The sequence below is a fragment of the Salarias fasciatus genome, chromosome 7 (assembly GCF_902148845.1).
Source record: "Salarias fasciatus chromosome 7, fSalaFa1.1, whole genome shotgun sequence".
NCBI classification, from domain to species: domain Eukaryota; kingdom Metazoa; phylum Chordata; class Actinopteri; order Blenniiformes; family Blenniidae; genus Salarias; species Salarias fasciatus.
Genome location: NC_043751.1, coordinates 27,805,062 through 27,826,331, shown reverse-complemented (window position 1 = coordinate 27,826,331; position 21,270 = coordinate 27,805,062). Strand labels below are relative to the sequence as shown.

General features: G+C 45.1%; 1 protein-coding gene across 3 annotated transcripts in view; it reads right to left on the bottom strand.

Annotated features, from left to right (window-relative positions):
- The window catches only part of LOC115391826 (FYVE, RhoGEF and PH domain-containing protein 4-like), a 46,773-nt gene that overhangs the window by 23,882 nt on the left and 1,621 nt on the right, over window positions 1–21,270 (bottom strand). Inside the window, exon 1 of one of the 3 annotated variants that reach the window (XM_030096195.1) lies at window positions 18,163–18,221. The exons of 1 other annotated variant lie outside the window; for it this stretch is intronic. In XM_030096195.1, the coding sequence (XP_029952055.1) occupies window positions 18,163–18,184 (22 nt within the window). In that variant the 5' untranslated portion in view covers window positions 18,185–18,221. Of the gene's footprint in view, window positions 1–341; window positions 497–18,162; window positions 18,222–21,270 lie in introns of those variants that run through there. One more of the 3 variants, XM_030096192.1, reaches the window with a different exon arrangement.

Here is a 21,270-nt window from a genome sequence, read left to right as displayed (position 1 = left end):
TCTGCTGTGACAAGCTGCATGTTTAAAATGCTTTTAATGTGACTGCACCCACACTTACAGACACTTACAGACACCCATATGAGTGACAGCACCTGAGTGTGTGTGTGTGTGTGTGTGTGTGTGTGTGTGTGTGTGTGTGTGTGTGTGTCAGCATTAAAAGCTGATTTTGCTCTAATATTTTGTTTATATCGACAGTTTAAACAGAAAAATTCCCCTCCAGACTCTTTACTCAAAGCAAATTATGTATTTTTTGAGTTTGCTTCGTCGGTTGTCTCACACACACACACACACACGCGCGCGCGCACACACACACGCACTCAAAAAACAAAGAACATCTTTACCTCCGCCCATGATAATCCCCTTCCAGTACAACTTTGTTGTCTCGAAAAGATTTCTATCCATCTTTAAATATCGCCCGTCTGTATTATCAGCACCGATAAGGAAAGCCAAGTCCCTCCGTCGCTGGCTGTTCAGCTCATCCCTGTATTTACCCATCAAACCTTTAGAGTATCCGAGCGTCACTGCACAAACCGGTTTCCTAGAAACCAGAGTCACCAGGTGAGAGCAGGAAAGAAGGAATGCATGCATGAAGGGCGGGAGGGAAGGAGGGCGGGAGGGAGAAGTCGTCCTTCAAGGTGTTGATTCACACCCCTGTATTATTGTTTTGAGTGTTTTCCAGTATCAAGGGCAGAGTCGCCCCTGGGTGGGAGGAGAGGAGGCGGACAGGAGGAAAACGCCCCAGAGGGAGGCCAAACGCTGCAGATCGCTGGCGATGATGACGGAGGGACGGCAAGGAAGTGAGGCGGAATGAAGACATGGGAGAGTGAGAATTAACCAGCTCTAGCTGTTTAAATTCAACTGCATGCAGTCGTTCCAGATAACCCCGAAAGCGCATTTCCTTTTAAAGCCTCAGTGGCTCCGCACTCACAATGCATGTTCATCACCAGAAGCCCCCAAAGCACCATCTGAACCTCATCTCAGCCCTGATAGCAGACAACAGAAGGACTCTGAAAATTACAGAAACATGAATAGAAACCATCAAATATAAATGACGGGCAATAGATGTCATTAATTTTGAAAAAGGCTGCTTTTTTTTTTTCTTTTTTTTTTTGCTCATAAGGACACAAGAATGCAAAGTAACCTCCAGCTTCATCTGCATGTCTGCATGGCTGCCCTAGATTGAGATAACTGCCATTCAGATGTAGCTCATAAATAATGGAGAGGGGAGAAGACATTAACATGCCAAGTCACACCCCTTTAATCATATGTTCATGCTGGTGATAATATGTGTGTCGGTGAGAGAGAGAGAGAGAGAGAGAGAGAGAGATCTGAGGTTTTCCTGCTTGACACAGTGGAGACTGGCTCCTGAAAGAGAGCAGATGCGTCTGTCTGCGTCCTTCCATAATGGACAATTACCAAGGAGTGATGGCTTTCTGTCACCGGCATAATAGACTGAAAATTAAAAGACCTTGTAAAGCTTTTTATGTGGCCAACACAGCCAGATGAGACCCCTGCTTCAAGCTCACGGTTCAAACAGAGAAACACGATGTAGTTTATTCTCCCGACAACATTTTCATTCTCTCGGGCAAAGAATCAACTCGCCGGCAAATTCCACTGTATGCAGCACATTTCTGATGTTTTACTGCGGCGCTTCAACCTGTCAGGCTTAAAACCACCAATCAGGTCTTCATTAACCCTTTATAAACTACAATCTTAGCTCAACAGCATGTCTTGACTGTAACTTGACTTAATAAGTGAAACGGTTTCCGCTTAATGGAGCTGTCATTAGTCCATCCAGGCTGCTTATTTTGTAAAAACCAAACTATAAATCTGATCCTGTAGCTTACTAAGATCTATGTTCTGTTTTAGTCCAAAAGTCAAAGCGGCTGGCTGCCATCGTGTTGCCATGACGACTAAGTGCAGCGACATTTGCCCCTGAGGAAAAGTTAACAGTGGAGACAGAAATATGCCAATTTTTTTTTCTCATTCTGCTTCTATGAACTACGCTGTTTGTGTGATTCCTTTAATGTGAGAGCTGGAGTTAGACCAAAACAATGGAGACGCCGAATGCCGATATGAACACAGAGGTGGAACAGACTAATCCTCCTCCACTGTGATGTCTGTCTCATTCCAGTAAATTAGCCTGAATTACTAATAACCTGCATGAAGCGTGCCAATACAAATAAAAGCGCTTTCAGTTAGCAGCATTTTTGGATGAAAACCGACTAAATAATTTTAACTTGTATGGCACTTTAGCACTGATTCAATGCATAAAATGCTTTACATTGTTAATCATGTTCACCCGTTCAGACACACATGGTGGCGGCAGTCATGGAAGGTCGTCAACACATCCGACGGCAGACATTTGAGGGAGATGGGGAATGAAACCGGCAACCCTGCCAGTGAAAGATGACACACTGCACTGAGTGGTGTTGTGCATGAACAGGTGTATTCAAATGAGGACTTTGCCTAATTAATCCAGGCATGGTGAAAGCGTGGGAGGATGAAAAGCCTTCACAGAGATACAGAACTGACGAGCTGAACGCTGGATTCCTGATCATTATCATACGATTAGATAATTACAGAGAGGACTGTTGAAATAAACTAGTATTAAAAAAAAAAACCAATACTCTCTTCATGCTTGTTGGGAGACTACTGAAGCATAATTTATGGTTTTGATTAATCTCCATTAACAAATCAAATTACGCTTTAGTTTTGTTTAAATCTGATTCGTGTCTCGGCCCGCGTTCTGAACCAGCCCAGAAAGTTTCAGCTACGAAACAACACATTTCTTTCCAGTCACTTCTCCTTCACATTCCACGAACTCAAACATGTGCCTCATAAAATGTGTACAACGTCGTCCATCATCTCTGTTTCCCAGCATGCTCTCCCGGCAGCCCCAGCATGTGAAGATAAGCTTTTAGCATGATCTGAACACGCTCCGTGGCCCATGTCTAATGAGGTCAGGCCAGCTGGGCGTCTGGGTCCGCTGCGGACAAGACGGAAACCACGGCTTTCTTGGTTGGCACTGCAGGGATAATCATCCTTCATACAAAGAAGACCATAATTGAATATTTGCACATGGTCTGTATGTTTGATCTCAGACGTATCGGCTCCATAATTGATCCAAGCAGTGTGCGTGATGTATTCAGGGCGTTCCCTGCCTTCAGACGGGGGGGATCGGCTCCCGCTCACCACAGCTCTGAACTGGTAAAACAGCATAAAAGACAGATAGAAGGAATGAAAACGGCGGCGCCAGTAACAGAGAGGGAGAGATTGAAGCTGCAGTGTGGATAGAGCAGACTGATCACTGGATACTGAGAAACGAATTGATCGCTGGAGTGAGAGTTTGTGATAGCATCGACACGCCACGTTCATTCACTCATTTAATCGCTCCAAGTTCCGTTTTTTTGTTTTTTTTTTTTGCTGTAGTTCTTCTCTTTCCATTATCAATCCTTTTCTTTATCACCTTCAGTCCTCTCGTCTCTTCCACTCCCATCACAACCTGCCTTTTTTCTTCTTCTTCTTCTTTTTTTTTTTTTTACCTTGGAAAAAAGATCACAGCTGCTGGGCCGGAGCTACCAAATATGTCAATCAATAGCCTGTCTGCCCAATTACCACGTCTGACTGAGTCCCGGCGGACCGGTGCGCTCATAAATGAACAACAATGCTTATTCACAGCAGGCTCCTCTATGATAACGGAGAACCAACCGGACTTGAAAGGTCTCGCTGATTATGTGCAGATATGCGAGTTTGACCTATACGACGCTTTCAGACCAGGTTTATGGGAAGAAAAGGCATCAACATGCGAAATAAAATAAAGCTGCACTCAAAAGAATGTGTACCCTGCAGGGCCAGATGCCCCCGGGTGTATTTCTTACTACCAGCGAGCTGTTTTTAGTCAAAGGACCTCACAGAACATTTCTGAGCAAAATGCTCACAAAAATAAACTTTCCATCAGATCAGTAAAAGTAATGGACTTCCTGGACTTAAAATACAGCCCCAACTCCAAAAATAACTCCATGAGAAATTCCCACAAACGGACTCTGATGACGGACCTATTGCTCAGTGGAGGCTGCAGTTCACAACGATCAAAGCGGCGAAAAGCTCTATTATCCCAGTGCGTTGAGTAAGAGGGAATACAACCACAACAAATGTTTCGAAACTGAAGGACGACATGACGAGACATCTCAGAATACTGATCTGGTGGATAGAGTCTTAGCTGACATGGATTTCCAACAATGATGCAACGAATGAGATTTGATCTGCTGCGTCGATGTAAAAAGAACTTTAAATTAAAGTGAGACAATTTGCAACAATGATTCCTGCTAAAGTTCCCAAGATGTAACCAATAACCAAATATTTATCACAGAGAGCTGCTGGTTGAAGGAGGTCAGCTTACTTCCACCTGGTGAGATCTGATCAGGAGGAATGCAAAGTTGATAGATAATTACAGGCAATAAGAAGAAAACTTTTATCATGTCAAGTTCTACGTGACTGACCAAAAAAAACCAATCAAATCTGGAGCGATTAATGTCCCACGTTTATCTTTGTAAACTGCAGAATGCTGAGTGGGAATGAAAAGCCCGAGAGGCAGCAACTGAATGAACCGGAGCTTAACAGAGGTTCAATTATTTTAACACAATTTGAATGAAAATACTCCAGATAAATACTTCCATCTTGATCTGTCGTCACTGCTTCCCTGTTTATCTTCTTCTGTTGATACCAGAGTATTGAAGAAGCAGTAAACAAGAGAGATTCATTAATTCTAAACAGATTTGACTGAATGTATAATGGATGAAGTAAATAGACGCTGAACATAATGCCAATCAAACAGTGTGGGGAAAGACTTGCGTCTCAAACGGGATCATTGTGCTCGGCATGAATGAGGCCCTCTGACTGGAAGCATCGGAGCCCATGTTCTCAGCTCGGAGCTGGAATGCAAAGAAAACCCTGACAGCAAGCCAGCAGCCTCCAGTCTGTGCCTCAAGACCAATAATGCAAAAAAAAAAAAAAAAAAAAACAGAAGCCAAAAACTATCACTGATGTGACACAAGCTTCCGTCTTTTGCTGACATGGCTTTTACTAAATGCAAAAAAATCTTTCTTCCTCATTTCTGAAACCAAAGTTGTCAACAAGCCTTCCTTCAAACAGCTCTGCGTATTTCTTGTGAAAGCTCGGTGTATTCAGGGAACGCATGCAGCACTTGATCTGCTGGAATAAAGTGAGTCAAACAGGATCAGTATTTCTTCTCACGATAGACTCTCTCCGCACAGCCGGGACGAAAAGACAAACGGCTGCCAGACACCGAAGGGGTGATGGATCTGCTGGGCAATGACACAGCGGTTTACATTAGGCCAGGAACGAGGGGAGGGGGGTGGCGGATAAAGCCCCAAGGTGAGGGGCATGAATCCAGCTGCTGACGGAGCACTTCACACTGCGAGATACAGGTCAGAGGGACGTAAGTCACACACACACCGGCGCATACCTGAGGAGATGGAAAACAGGCCATGACAGGAATACACAAGGCTCCCAGCTCCTCGCCGTCTTCTTCACACATGAATTATTTTTCCCTGTGATACTGCTGATATGACAATCCTCTCACACTCAAAACAACACACACACACTCCTTTTCCGTCCTGTTTTTGCTCACATTTGATTTGGTTGTGGTCTCTGCAGCTGTGAGGAAAGCTTTAATGTCTGTCGTTGTTTCTGGGTTCATCGTACATGAGCGTTAAAAAACAGGAGGCGGAGAATGACAGGTACAGAAAGTGTGATCTTAGGATTCCTGAAAGCCATAAAATTTGCATGTCTTCTCTCGCTGTCTGTCCCAGCAGCTTCCTACCTGAACGTTGAGCAGGACTGCAGCTCAGGGGGGTTTCATACGTGGATTGGTTACATCAGTGTGTGAAACACTCATGATTTCCCCTCACAAAAGCTCTCAAACGTGACACAGGACGCGCACGCCTTTTGAGAAATCAGACCCGTCAGTCTTGTTAATGCAACATCAAAGAACAGCTCTTCACGGAAACCTTTCATCACGACAGCCGTAGAGTGTTTCCCCCTGAAAGAAGCTCCATTCATTTTGACTATAGCTTTAAGATTTGTAGCAGGGACCCCTCTGAGCCTGAAGGAACCCCCTCCAAGCAGGATCACACACACACCCAGCAAGGAGCCTTGTCACCATGAGGACTGCTCAATGGCTGCCTCCATTGCTGCACAAGAAAATAGATCTGATAAACCTCCTGCTACCATCTGCCTGTTTGGGAAGCCAGGATTTGGCAGGAAGAGAAAGTACAGAAAATGTATTGATGCTGATTAACTCAATGCTTTCAGCTGCAGATACAGCTAAAGCCAAAGGAGTTACAGTGGACAGAGAGACTGGGCTCAGCAGTTTTTATGTATAGCAATGCAAAAGCCACAATCATAGCAATTATATTCCCGTATAAAAGTATTTCATGAGCCTTTATTGATCGGCGATTGGTGGCTAGAAATCATCTGTCATTAAGAGACTGCATGACAGACGTCACATCATAGAGTGTTTGCATACAGTTCAGAGCAGCCCACCATATTTACACACACATGCACTGGACCACATGCAAGCAATATCTGGTACGCGCACGCACACACACACACACACACACACACACACACACACACACACACACACACACACACACACACACACACACACACACACACACACACACACACACACACACACACACTCAGTCTTTTTTTTTTCCCACAGCTCAGTCTGGACAGCTGAGGCCGATTACGCCAATCATGGCAAACAGAGTTAACTAAAATCCACAGCCTTGTGAGCACAGACCCGTGTGTGTGTGTGTGTGTGTGTGTGTGTGTGTTTGTGGCAGATATCTCTAGACAGGCAGCAGCTGAGCGGCTCAGTCAACACCGCCTTAAAGAAAATTAATAGTCCCCTCCAGCCAATACAGCTCCTACTGCTTAGAGTACCCACAGCTCACACACACACACACACACACACACACACACACACACACACACACACACACACATGGATTCAGCAACCGCCTGAGGAACATCCTGTGGCGAGATCTCGGGTTTGTCTTTTGTGATGTGAGCTCCTCCCTTTGTTAACCATCACCCTTGGTGGTCGATTCCTGTGTATGTGTGTGTGTGTGTGTGGGTGTGTGTGCAGAATAGCAAACGGTGTCTCTGAGCTCCCCAACCACACCACATTTTTGGCCATCGGCTCCGTTAACCCGACGCCCCGGCGTGGAGGCTGCATTGTGCATGCGCTGGATGCGGCGCGGCGACGCCGGCTGATGGGTTAACCGGTCTGGAAGCAGAGAGAAGCACTGACCTGCGGGGAGGCTGAGAGTGCAGCGAGGTGGAGTCCAGGCAAGAAATTGAAATCCACTGTCAGGCTGAAGTGAAAGGACCTCTCCCTCCTCTGTCTCTCCCGCTCTCTCTGCGCTCTGTCGCTCGCTCTGGCAGGTTCAGGCTTGTGTTAAACTGCTGCCTCGCTGCATTGGTTGCATCCTCCCTTCCTCCTCTCTCTCTCGCTCTCGCTCTCTCACTCACACACACACACACACACATATATATACTTCAGCGGTCAGTGACAGACCGACTCACCCTTTAGCTCAAGCTCCTGCTGCTGGTCTTTCTTCTCTCAGCCCGTCCTCACTGCTTGGTCTTCCTCCCCAGAGCGAGAGAAAATCACATTCCAGCGGAGACGGGGCATATGGCGGGGGAGCGACACTCAGCCCCGGAGTAAAGCCCCCTCTGTGTGCGTGTGTGCGTGTGTGTGTGGCTGCGGATGTGTGTCGCATGGACAAGCGGTCCCATTGTTTTGGACGAGGGGAGGGCTGAGGGGAAGAAGCCAATGGCCGTACTCAGCCGCCGTCCCCCGCGGCTCGCTGGTGGCCGAGGCAGATATAGGTGCCGAGTGTGACACGCAGCGAACCTCCCCCCCAGCCAGGAGGAAAACAGGGTGTGGTGTGCCTGGTGACAGAGGAGAGGCGAAGCATCTGGACGGGGAGACGACAATGAGCAACTGATGTCCGTGTTAGAAAGTGGACGCTTGGTTTCCTGCAGTTTTCAGTCCTAATCTGTCGCCACCAGAGGTTCCAGAAGCAGCGTGGCGTTTTCATCACAGCTCACTGCGACTGGCAAAATGCAAAAAGGTGGCGGGAAAAGGGGAAATGCAGGCCACCCACTCTTTTCACATGGTAGCCAAATCATGAGGAACACACTCCCATGACGAGACACATGGGGCACAGGTCTCACACACACACAAAACCCCACTCAATGTAAATATTTGTTTATGATTTTGATGGAAAGAAAAGGGAAAAAATGTTGAAAAGGCACCATGAATGCATATCTGAGTTGGCTTTAAAGCAATGACTATGTAAAAAAAAAACTCTCTGGGATGGTGGAGATGTGCAAATTCAGGAAAAAACACACCTGAGTGTGTTCCAAAGGGGAGTTTCCCATTGATAAAGTGGGACGTTAATGAGAGGCAGGTCTGCCGTCTCTGAACTGAACGAGTAAAAGATGAGACAGACACGTTGTTATCCTGTCCTGCATCGATACATGCCAACAGTTCCTCCAGGAAACAAATAAATAACAAACCAGGACCTGAGCTGCTCCAGCGGAATGCACCTGAAGGGAACGACACCTCAGGAAAGCTGATGGAGACTGTGGAAGGGGTGAGCGTTTTACCTCCTTGGGAATCTGCTAACTATTGTTTTGGTGCAGTGCAGGTGTCGCTTTGATCGCTGCATCAGGCTTTTTTTCTTTTTCTGCTGCATCTCTTTGGGTTGTTGGCAGCAGGAGTCACACTGTGCTGGATTTCTGATTCCGTCAGAAAATGATTTTAGGCGACGCACCGATCAGCCATGATTGAATATATAGAGAATCATATTGTACAACCATCTTTAGGAATGCCAAAGTTTCCCGGAGCTTTGAATTGGTTACAAGCAGACAAACGCCATCAACAAGACAAACAAAAGAATTTCTTCTAAACATATTTCTGAAGTTTGATTACAATCGTTCCACAAACAAATGCCGCAGTTGCCCTGTAATTAGAGTTTTGTGCTCCAGAGACCGCCGCTGCTGCCAGCTCTGCTGTTCAGCGCTACAGACTGCAGAGCAGATATATTGTAGTGGTCGTCTGAGCTTTCAGTGTTGACTTGGTGCCAGAATTAACTTTCCTAAGCTGTCAAGCCCGTCGAAGAAAATGACCTGCAGGCACAGATGAGCGCTGCAGCGGCGTCAAAAACAACATCTGATGCACAGAATAAATGCAGACAGTCACGTCTTCAGTGCCAGGCTGACAATAATCTGCTCTGATGTCAAAGCATCTTCACTCTATTGTTTTTTTTTTATTATTATTGAAAAGGGCAGTCATCGCAGTACTAACCAGTTTCCTTCTTTATGGTTCAGTAGAGCTCAGCTGATTTTACTGATGTCTGAGCCACATTTTAAAACTGCTGCTCTTGTTTTGCTTCAGTCAAGCTCTGGCGTTAATTTGCATGATTTGTGGGTAAATAATGGGTGAATGAGCTGGATAAATGAAGGGTTTATCTTCAAAGTACAAATAATCAGGAGCAGCCACATGATGCCCAGGTCTAGTATAGATTCATATATACTACCTTTTTTCTCCACCTAACTTGTATTTCTTCTTCAACTAAATCAGATCAAATCACAGATCAAAATCTTTTGCCTTGTTCTTTCAATTTCTCATGATCTAATATTTCACGACTCCTGCAAATCCAACAAGAAGCCAGTGATTCAACACAAGCTTTATGAGTTTGGCCTTCACAGCCACTGCCGGACATGCACAGCTTTTAAAATTACTTTGAGCAGCTCCACAAAATGACCTGTTCGCACTCATAATCTCTCTCTCACACACACACACACACACACACCTTAAAGCACTCTGTGAGTCTGGCCAGACCTGATTATACTGCACGGTAATTATTCACAGGAAGGTCGAGAGAGCAATAACTGTAACCAGCAGCCACGGTCGGCAGCGAGCAGGGCTTCCTGCATGTCTCCGGGTGCGCCATGTGCAGGAAATCAGGATGCCACAGAAATACGTGTGTGCTCCTGGCTTGGCTGTTACCACAAACAGGTCAGCGCTGCAGCACCAGGGTCACGCAGCCTGCGGCCGAGCAGACATGCGAGCGGCGACTGGTTCAGATTCAAGGGCAGGCCAGTCTGCGCTCGGTGGCTTGGAAGCCGTAAAACAGCATTAATAAGTAATGGATGCATGAAAATAAAGGCAGAAGAGTCGGAAAATGCTGCAACAAGGTGCAACTACAGTGTTAAGAATGTCTGTGCTCTGAGCATGCATGTCGAACACGGTTCTTCATTAAACCGCTTTACAAGTCAATTAAAACTGTAATCAGTTATTAGCCACAAATTGAAACCACCTATAATATTGATGCACATAAGAATCCTGAGATGATATGATCATAATCAAGAAGAGGGCTGAGGAGTGTTTTCATGTATGGAGGTAGAATAAAACACTCAAGTCCTCATAAGACCTCAGACCGAGCCAATCCAAAAGCCAGAAGTGCACTTTGCTTTACTGAAAATGATACCGCTATTAAGAAACCGTAAATGCTTCAGCTCTGCCAGAACGAGCTCATAATATGGTAATTTAGTCTCATCAAGCCTGTCTTCTCTTTCCCATTCAAATTATTTTCACATCCCAAAATGTTTATATAGCATAAAACTGGGGTTGGTTGAAGTAATTTTTGTCAATTTTTTCTCCATCTCCATTTGTCAACTGAAGGGCTTAATGGAGGTTAGATGAACAACAACCTAAAATTAGAACGAGCGCAGCATCCAACGCTCGCTCAGTGCTTCGGGGCCTGATTAAGCACTGTGGTTAATGTCCTAAGCACAAGTGACGCGCTCACACATTGAAACTTAGCACTACATTTACCCCGATGCTCCGTCCCCATCAGCCTGCAGCCTAATTAGACGCTATCCTTTCATAAACTCTCAGAGTCTGTGAGAATCAGCAAAACAACGGCAATGCTCAGTCTCGTCTGGACAATTAGGGGGAAATATGCTAGATGTATCATGAAAAGTGTTGGAATTAATGAGAAAATTAGCAGCTTCTGCCTCTCCCGTCACTGATTATCTGCGGAGAGAGGAGCAGCGTTTCACGAAGAAAAGCCTTTCATGGAAATGTCAGACGTCTAGAATATTTGAATAATTTGTTGGGGAAATTTGACCTCTGACGAACCCCACATTCATTGATTATTATCAGAGAGGTGGCCTGTTGTTTCCATGGTGACACCTAACATCGTCATTGTCTTTCAAACGGTGAGTAATGGGCCTATTTGAGCATTCAGCGTCCAACCTGGAGCGCGATGTGAGCAGGAATTACTGTCATGCAGGACCGAGCGTGTTCAAACGACAAGCCACAAATCCACGGATCTTAATTCCACCTTGTTCATGGAGAGTGTACACACACACACACACACACACAAGGAGAGGCTCGCCAGCGAGCGCAGGAACATCCCCACTAACTCAGAAACATACCGGCTCATTTGAGAAATGCCATCAAAGCGACACTGTGGGGCGGCGGATAAGCGCCTCCTTGCTGCTTTGCAACCACAGATCAATCTGTCGTCACAAACTGTGAATGTCAGCTTGAAAAATCCTCCGAGAATAGTTTTTTTTCCCTCTTCTCTTCACACACAAACACACGCCACAAGCTACCGATTCGAAGCTTCCTTTGTTGGCGACCCATTGAAATTCGGGAGTAATAAAATCTATAATGAAAGGTTTTTACTGCACGCAGAACTTCTGCCGGCAGCGTCAAAGACTCCTTAACAGCGACTATAAAAATCCTGCTTGGTGCGATTTAGGCAAAGAATATTAAAGTTCGGCTCAGGTTATCTGTTAGATTTTCAGAAAACTTTGACACAGACAGACTTTTTCCAGCTGTATTTGATCTCATCACTGTTTTCCACATTCAGACTGTCGACATCTTTTATAGTCTGATGTAGAAAAAGGGGAGGAGGGCGTTCTATTTGGCCTTTTTCTTATATTTCCAAGCGTGAAACATAATTCATTATGTGCATAAATTCCCTTCTGTCTGATGCTCCACCACCTCCCGCCCACTCCTCACACGCTGCCCACCTCACACTTTTTTCAGCCTCTTCACAGCTGCGGCCGGCATTTTCTTATCGCCGCCACATCTCCCCTGTCACATCCACCTACCTCTCCATTACTACATTCACTGTCTCTCTCTCTCTCTCTCTCTCTCTCTCTCTGTCTCTCTCTCCCTCTCTCACACCAGAGTCTATGTCTTTTTTTCTCTGCTTGGCCTCAGAAGAAAGGAGGAGGCAGGAGAGCAGCATGGCTCCAGGCCATTAGCCACCACAGCTCTATAAGCAGAGGACCGGGGGCCTCCCACACACACACACCATTAATTAAACCCACATCACTTTAGAATGCATGCACACATGCATGTTTACTGACACACACACACACACACACTCTGCATTTGAGCCCCTTGTCGTTTTCATTGACCCGTTCCTCCTCCAGAGCTCACCACGCACATTATGAAGGTCAACGATGAACGATGTGCGTTGTCTGCACACGCTTACAGACACACACACACACACACACACACAAGTACACGTGTGTGAGAAAAACAAAAGCTACAAAGACACGTCAAACGAGGTAGACGGGCCAAGTCCCTGTGTGTGCAGCAGCAGGGCACATCTGTCACGACAGCATGACAGGCGACGGGTCGGCGTCTGCCCCCGCCTCGCAGCCCGGCCTGGATGGGTTCCCGCTATCAGCAGCCTGGCACACTCATCATCAGGCCTGCTGTCAGTCAGTGCCCAAAAACACAATAAAAAAAAAACAAAAAAACAAGGACCTGGTAAAGTGGAGCAGTGTGGATCACACTGAGAGATATTAAGTAAGTTTATCTAGGCAGCAAATTGATTAAATAACGAGTTCCCTGAGAGTGGGAAACACATTCCAGCCTTGAAGAAGCTCCTGTTATTCACCTTATCTCACTCATCTCTCCTCGCGGTAAACACACAGAATAAATCCCCCGATAATCCTCCCTGAATCGAGAAGAGGAGTTTAAAGGAATCAGTTGAAGCAATTAGTACGCCGCGATTTTCATGTTTGTTATCTCAACACCGACTGTGTGCCTTCAGACAACACATCCATACTTATTGACCTCACAGAGAGATCCGTGCTCGTTTCCAGCGCCTATTGTCGACGTGCTTCCCTGAACGCAGCAGGTACAGGTAAAACATTAAAGAAGAGTTCACCGAGTGCTCCAGAAAATCACATGTGGGCGAACAGGATCTGCCACGTTCCCCTCCACATCGTGTAACGCTGCACAGATCAGGTCCGACCCACCCAGACATCCGAGGTTCCCTTCAGAGCACACACAATTTGTATGTGACAACACACTCACACACACACACACACACAAAGTGCAGATGCACACAATAAAGTTAATGACGGCTGCATTTCAATTATCTGCCTCAGTTTCAGGCTCGTGTTGTTTTACGAGCCGGCTCGCACTCAAACTTTCTGGACTCATTAAAAGTAGATTCTGCTGTTGTCAGTAACACCTGTGCTGTTTTTGAGATGAGACTGTCCCACAGGTTCAGCACAGTTCAGATGTTCGAGCCCACCATCACTGTTGAAAGAAAGCCCTCTAGTGGCCAACAGCAAAACTGCACCTGAAACCCCTGGATTTCAGAGCAGCTTGAGAGCATCCAGATGTTTACTCACTTTCACTGCTAAAGTTACTTATATGAACAGGTAAAACCAACAGGAAATACTCCTGCTAAATTACCTTACTCTTAATTTCTCTTATATTGTTGATTCCCTTATATTGCAGCTCACTCCAATCAAAAACATCACGTCGCACTTCTACAGCAAATTATTCACCTGAAAAATTTCAGGCACCAATAGAATCGCATGTTTATTGGATCATATGTTTATAAGAGCTGGATTTGGGGAACAACTGTGGGGTAACTGGTAAGTTGTTTTAATGAGGCGGGTTCTTATATACATTGCAGCCATAGTTGCCTCATTATCAGCTGTAACAGGCGCAGAGGTTACAGGCAGAGGTTACAGGCTACGTGAAGATTCGTCATGCTGAAGGTCAGTGGTGTGCGGCGGCGTTTCAGTCAGGAACAGCAGAAACAGAATCCACGCCACTGCTCAAAGTAAAAACGTTCGGAGCTGTAACACTAATGAACTGATTCAAGGCTGCAGTCTTCACCACAAACAAACCCCAAAGCCAAGCCGGTGTATTATTCCCAGAAATGCATTATGTTTGAACGTTGACTTGAAGTCACTCATGCAAGGTGACGTTTTACTTGGGCTTATTGTGTGGGAACTAAAGTTGCTGCCAAACGCGGCAGTGATGAAGCCCATGAAGGCACAACAGGCCGTGCAGACGCTGCACTGCCTCATTTAACACACTGAACTGCTTTAAGGCCCATAATCAAGCAGACATCAGGCAGAGCAGGCGTGGCCCGAGCGAGTGAATCCAGGATCAACAGTGAGAAATTCCCTCTTAATTATTTCCCTTCAGATCACACGGCTGAAAATAAAAGCTGCCTCATTACATTTTGGCTTACCACAAACAACTATATAATTAGAGACACTGACTACCAAACGGAATGTGTGGCACTCCGAGCAGGAAGAGGAGAATGATTTGCATTAATAATCACGAATGCAGAAGAGCATACCTTCCAGGAACTGGCATTCATGACTCATTGCGTCTGGATGTGTCCAGCTGAAAAACACAGGACAAGTGGCTCCTGTTCACCTGTCAGAATATAAACCTACAGCTGGAATAATGCAGGAGTGTTCGCTCGAGGTGCATCAAAGTGACGGTTTGTGTCAAAAACATTCTGAGCATCACTTTATGACTCCAGCGAGCCAGAGAACCAACAGGGAAATAAAAAAGTCAGACGACGGGAGAAGAACTGGAGGTCTGTGAGTGATAAAGAATGAATGCCAGGAACAGGTTAACAACCACGCTCACAAGACGGCAACACACTGCATAACTAAATTTAGATCGTCTTGGTTATAACCTCCACATGACGACCCGATACTGGTTTTCCCCGAGACGCAGATTTCAACCCTCAACTCAGAACACAGCGTCTCAGTAAAGACGATTACATCTCTGTTTGGCTCACACAATCAAGAAAAAATGAGGAAGAAATTCTTAAAAAAAAAATAATGGGCAACCTGCAACGGTGTTGATACAACGCAGACTATAAAGGAAAATGGTAGAAATATGAGGTTTATAGGAACATAATCCAAATAGAGAAGTAACAGGCGCATCCTCTTGGGGGTTTGAACGCCTCTGGCTAATTTGCATGCATTTCCCGTTAAGTATCGTATATATTTTAATTCTGTGCATGGGTGGAAGATTTAGTCTGCCGTTGCCTTTAGGAAATGTTGCATTAATTTTTTTTTTTTTATTCATAAAAATATCCAACCAAATGACACACCAAACAATGCAGATCATCATCATTATACTGATGTGGAACCATTTAAAATGGGAATAATCAGCTTTTCCAGTGGGAGAAGATTTTCTGCCAAGGAACAATGCTACGAGAAAGAAAGAGGGATAAACCCACAGGGGAGATCAATTGTCGACAAAAAGTCTAAACACTATACAAACACTTAACACCAACAAACACACACAACAGGACGGGGCTGTAATGTGATTTATCTCTCCAAGCCTTTTGAGTGCAAGTGAAAATAAAAGAGCTTGGCTTCAAACGAAACTATCGTCACATTTATTTAACAAAGCTATCAACCGGGACCGTAATCATTAACACACACTCATACACACAGATTATGTGATCATGCCTTGTGGGAACCATTTCATTGGTTTACAATCATTTCCTGAAGATCTGAAAGATTCCAAAGTCAAACTGAACTTGTATAACCGGGACTTATGTCCTGCAGCTTATCACAGCATTGAACTACATTTTACTTCACCTTATCACAACATCAAACTTTAATCTCATCCTCGTTTCATTTGTGTGGATGACGTGCAGAAATAGTTTCTCTTTCACTTAACTTTGTCTTAATAAAAGGGATTTTTCATATTTAAAGTCACAAACATCAACCTGTAGATGTGATTCTCCAGAATTTCAATCAGAACAAAATCCTTAAAAATGATTATTTTTGTAATAAAATATAACTTGACATAACATGTTTTAGGTAAAATAAAAAAAAAACAAAAAAACAACAAAAAAAAAAACATTACATTACATCCTCATCATCTCATCTTTAATAATTCAAGTCCCAAAAAAATGAAGTATATTTCGGCGGTCGTCAAGTCCAAAAATCCAAAACCTCATAAGTCAAAATTTCCTCATCTTAATGTCAAAAATGTTGAACACAGATCGGTAAGTTGCTATTCTGAGCTCCATATAGTATTTCTGTTGTTATAAATGGCATGAAATCCTCAATTTTATAGGCCTAAAACTTTATGAACTGGGGATGCACACTATATCAGTGTTTATTTCAGTACCAGCTGATATTGATCATTTTTTTAAACATATCGGTATCAGTCTGATTACTAAAACTGATATCAACAGCTGAAATTTATTTGGGTTACTTTAAGTTTGGGAATGTGGAAAAACAATTTACAGTTCAGTCCTGGTTCTGATATTTTGCATTTCGTTAAAGTAAAAAAAATAAATAAATAAAAAATGGAGTCCAGCTATAGGTTAATGCTGAGATGCCGACAGGTTGCGTTTCTACGGCGTCTCCCACGTAGAAACAATGAGCGTGGTGAAAGCCGCCCGGCCTGCTGCTGTTCCCAGCCCGTTCCTTCCTGCCAGAGAGAATGAAAGCAGAAAGCCTCACACTGTTTCCTCTGGCGGAACCAGAGTGACTCAACCCAAACTCAGCAACAGGATCCCGAGGAAGCCGAGCGGGGCAGCGGAGTTTCAACACACACACACTCATTTCCAGTGCTCAACAGTGGGGTGATGGGCCGTCGGGGACGCTTGCCAAGAGGACCGAGTGGTTGGACGAGGGTCTTAAGAGGGGGAAGCGGTTCCCAGGCCTCTGAGAACAAAACGGCCTCTTTTTTTCCACCGTGGCGGATTTAAATGCCCCCTCACTCACTGCTGCTGCTCCACAGCGGCAGGCCGGTCCGCATGGAGACCGGCGCGGCCGCCCCGTTAATCAGCCGCTGGACACGACAAGCAAAACACTCAGCATGCAGACACTCATGTCCCCGAACCACCGGCTGCCAACAAAGCCCTCGTGAAATGAAGAATTACAGCTGTAACTGCAGAGGGGACGCAGCTTTTAAGGTAATTTGTTTTGCACGGCATTGATGTTTTCACTGAGGACATGGTCAGAGGGAGCAGGTCTGCAGGCCAGAGCAAAGGCACGATCACATTAGCAACCGGATCCCCACGCCTGCAGAAACCAGAGATAAGCTCCAAAACAGCTGGATGCCAGTCAAACGGCGATAACACACCAGCAGGAAATGAATCATGGCCGGACTGGGTTGGAAAAAAGTGAGTCACAGGTGGTTTTGGGATGAAGATGGGCAAAGAAACTTTTAAAAGAGGGGTGTCAAACATAAGGCCTGTGGACCAAAAGAGGCTTTTTCCCCCCCTTCAAACAAGTTTCTGAAGAGTAGCAGACACAACACAACACAACACAACACAACACAACACAACACAACACAACACAACACAACACAACACAACACAACACTGAGACCTGAGTTGAGGTATCAGAATGAAAGATGACTCCCTCTTTGTAAACAAACCAGTCTCACAGTCATGCTGTCAGGGTGAATTTGTGAAAACATGCATAAGGCAGCAGCTTCAGGAGACGTTTTTTGGAAAATTTCACCATACTTTGCACCAAAAGGTTTTATTAAAATTGCCTTTATGTTGACATTGTAGTCATTTTTCTTGGTAATTGCGTGATTTGAGGAAAACGTCATTTTCACCATGTATACTTTGAGGCACAACAGAGAAACACTTTAGTTTCAATTTAGATGTTATTAAATCGCACTATTTCACCAGTCCAGTGTTTGACACCCCCGCTTTAAAAACTCGACTCATCCTGATGACAGGTGTATTTTTCTACGTATATCCAAATGAATCCAGATCTTACCATAACAGCAGAGCAGACACATCTTTGAGTTTTTACCTTTCCGACTCCAAAACCAGTACTTGCGGCGCCGTTTCATTATCAGTCCACTTTCTTTAATTTGGAAAAAAATTAAAAAAAATAAAATAAAGACAAAGAATCTTTTGCCGAATGTATCTAGATCATGTTGATCCTCTCTAGTGTTATCCGGCCTGCGCGGAGCACCTACCCGAGGAAACAAGTCTCACATGGGACCTCCGCTGACCCCTGGAGAAGGAGTCCATGCTGCGTCCCAGAACGCCGCAGTCTCAAGTCGTGTGTGGGAATCCAAAAATACACCTTTGTTTAGAACTTTCTCTCCTTCCTTCCTCTTCCTGTGGACAGCGAGAGGCAGAGGAGACCTCCTGACAGGACGCTGACCTTCGCCGTCCTGCTCAGCTGAAGACAGACGCCGATCCTCCTGTCATCACACACCTCGCCTCCGCCTGGGCTCCGGCCGAGGGGATGTACTAGATTTCACAAAAAGGTGAGAACAAGACGCCGTTTGCACAACTTTTCCCACATCTTCCTCTTTGTAAAATTCCGTCCTCAGAGTTTTGGCCCCCGTCTTGATGGTTCTGAAAGTCTTCGTTCCTGATCTCGCTCGGTACCTTTCTGGGAAGAACCTCTCGGGCTAACAATGCCAGTGAAGAGAGGGAAACGAGTCACGCCGCAGTCAGGAAGCGCCGGCCAGAGCGTGCAAAGGAAAACTGTATCCTGGCTGAAACTCTGCAGATATTCCAGATTTTTGGGGGGGTAGAAATGGGATTCGAAGTGGAGAGCGGTGACGGCGTGTTGTGTTTAGGTCGTGACGTTTGGAGGTGAAATAATAAAAGATTCACAAAGAAGTAGAAATTCCACAAAAGATCAAGCTGACCTCGAAGGAAATGCATGATGAAAAAGTTCATATATAGAAGTACACGGTTCCAATATGGGAAAATGTCACAAGCCCTTATTTGCCATCATCTTGCAACACAAACAGTCTAAAAGTAGCTCATTGTTCACTTCCTTCTACACCCTGGTTTCTCCTGCAGGAATGTCCAGCTGGGTTGATGGAATAATGGGAACTGTGTTGGTATGTATTCAAATTAAACATATAAGATCACTGCAAATAATAGTAAAAAACATATATATTGTGAACTGGAAGCTTGACGATGATTATTTTCCTGATTCATCAGGGATCAGCACCACAGGGTCAGGTGTACATGGAGGTTTGATTTGTTGTGAGGGAGCATATTTATCTGCAGGTTGACTTTCACGCTGAACAGCCATTTGCTTAGAGGCCAAACATTAATGTGGGTGCAGCGCCCCCTGCTGGGACCTCTGCAAACTGCAACAGCACTTCAGGCCTGCTCCTAAAGTCCATGTTTGAGAGAGACTGTTCAGAGGAGTGTGACACAGACAGACCTGAATGAGCCATTTCCTGCTGAGACACACACACACACACACACACACACACACACACACACACACACACACACACTGTGACCTGTATGCAAACACCAGGAGAGTCATTCCAATAAGCAAGAAAAGGAATCTGGCAATCCCCGTCTCGACATGAAGTCATGTTTTGATCAATAACTGAGGAGGAGAGATTTGACCTTTGATCACTGCAGAACAAATAAGTCAATAAAGTTCCCAGAACTTGCTAATTTTTGACTCATTTACTGGAAATACCCGGATGTTCTCGACACCGAATTAGATGACAAGGGGTAAAAAATGGATAATAAGTAAAGCTGTATTTTATATTCTCCTTTTAGTCCTGGTTATCATCAACTTGCATCATGTTGTCCACCAGCTGGTTCCTAAATTTGTCTGAAATCTGCAGGCAAACATGACTTGTTTACATGAAACTTGGCGGCCGAGAGGTCAGAGGAGCAGGTTTATTGGACGTTTTTGGGTTCAAATCCCCAAGCAGGAGCCTTTAGCTCCCTGGTGCATTGCAGCCAGACAGCCCACTGCTCTGCTTTTAGGTTAACTATGAATAGGACGGGTTAAAAGCAGAGAAGGAATTTCACCAGAAAAAAAAAAAAGCTTTCTTTCTTTCTTCTTGACGACTTGCTGCAACTGAAAGAATAGTGAGAGATGTTCAGTTCACTTAAATAACTCACGAGTTAAAGGCTCTTGGAAGTAAAACAGTGAGCTGCTGGATTTTTAAGAGAACTACAGGATATTGCAGATTTTATGAAAATATATATGAAATTCTGACGAGGACGTTTCTGTGAGATTAAACTGTAGTTTAGGAAAAAACAAAACCGAAGCTGATCCTTTTGGCTTGACGCAGCTCGACATAAGCACATGCAAATTCTTCATCCCTTCCAACAAATTCCATTCACAGAGAAAACAGTGCCTTTCCAAAGCCGGAGACGCAGTCTAGTTTGCAGTGATGTGGTTCAGTGGAGCAATCATCCTTGAACCACCATGAACTGCGCTGCACAAGTGAGGCACTGCTGTCTGCAGTGAGCTGAAGCTTGAGCTGGACAGTGAGGCGGTTCAGCGCTGGATGAATGGGCATCAGTACAGCACAACAATATCAGCAACAGCAGGCGAGCAAGCTACACAGCCTCTGATTCATACAGTCCCACTGCCCTCACCTCAGCACACAAAGAAACAATCAGCTCCATTGTCGCTGCACTGATGCAGCTGTCCACGCAGTAACATCAGCAAAAACCTACACACTCCGAAGCTCCTCCGGCCCCAGATCAGTTCAGCTCGGACACACAGAGAACGATACTTTCTGGAAATCTGTTTCATGCCTCTGTTAGAGCAAAATGTTCACCTCCTCTGCATGTCTGGAAAGTGCTTTACGTTTAAATGCACTCACACACTAATGGAGGCCGCTGCCAAGCTGCTCCATCTCCACTGGGAGCAGTTTGGGGTTCGGTGTCTCACCCCAAGGACATTATAACATATGGACCGGGTAAGAAGGGGGACCGGACCACCGACCTTGGGGCTGAAAGACTCCTCTTATAAAACAAAGTCAGCAGGAGTATGAAATGGAACAATATAATGGTTAACAGGCAGAAAACTGCCATTATGTAAACTGTTATCTATCCAGCAGAAAAATCAAACCAGGGATGAACTGAAGTAACC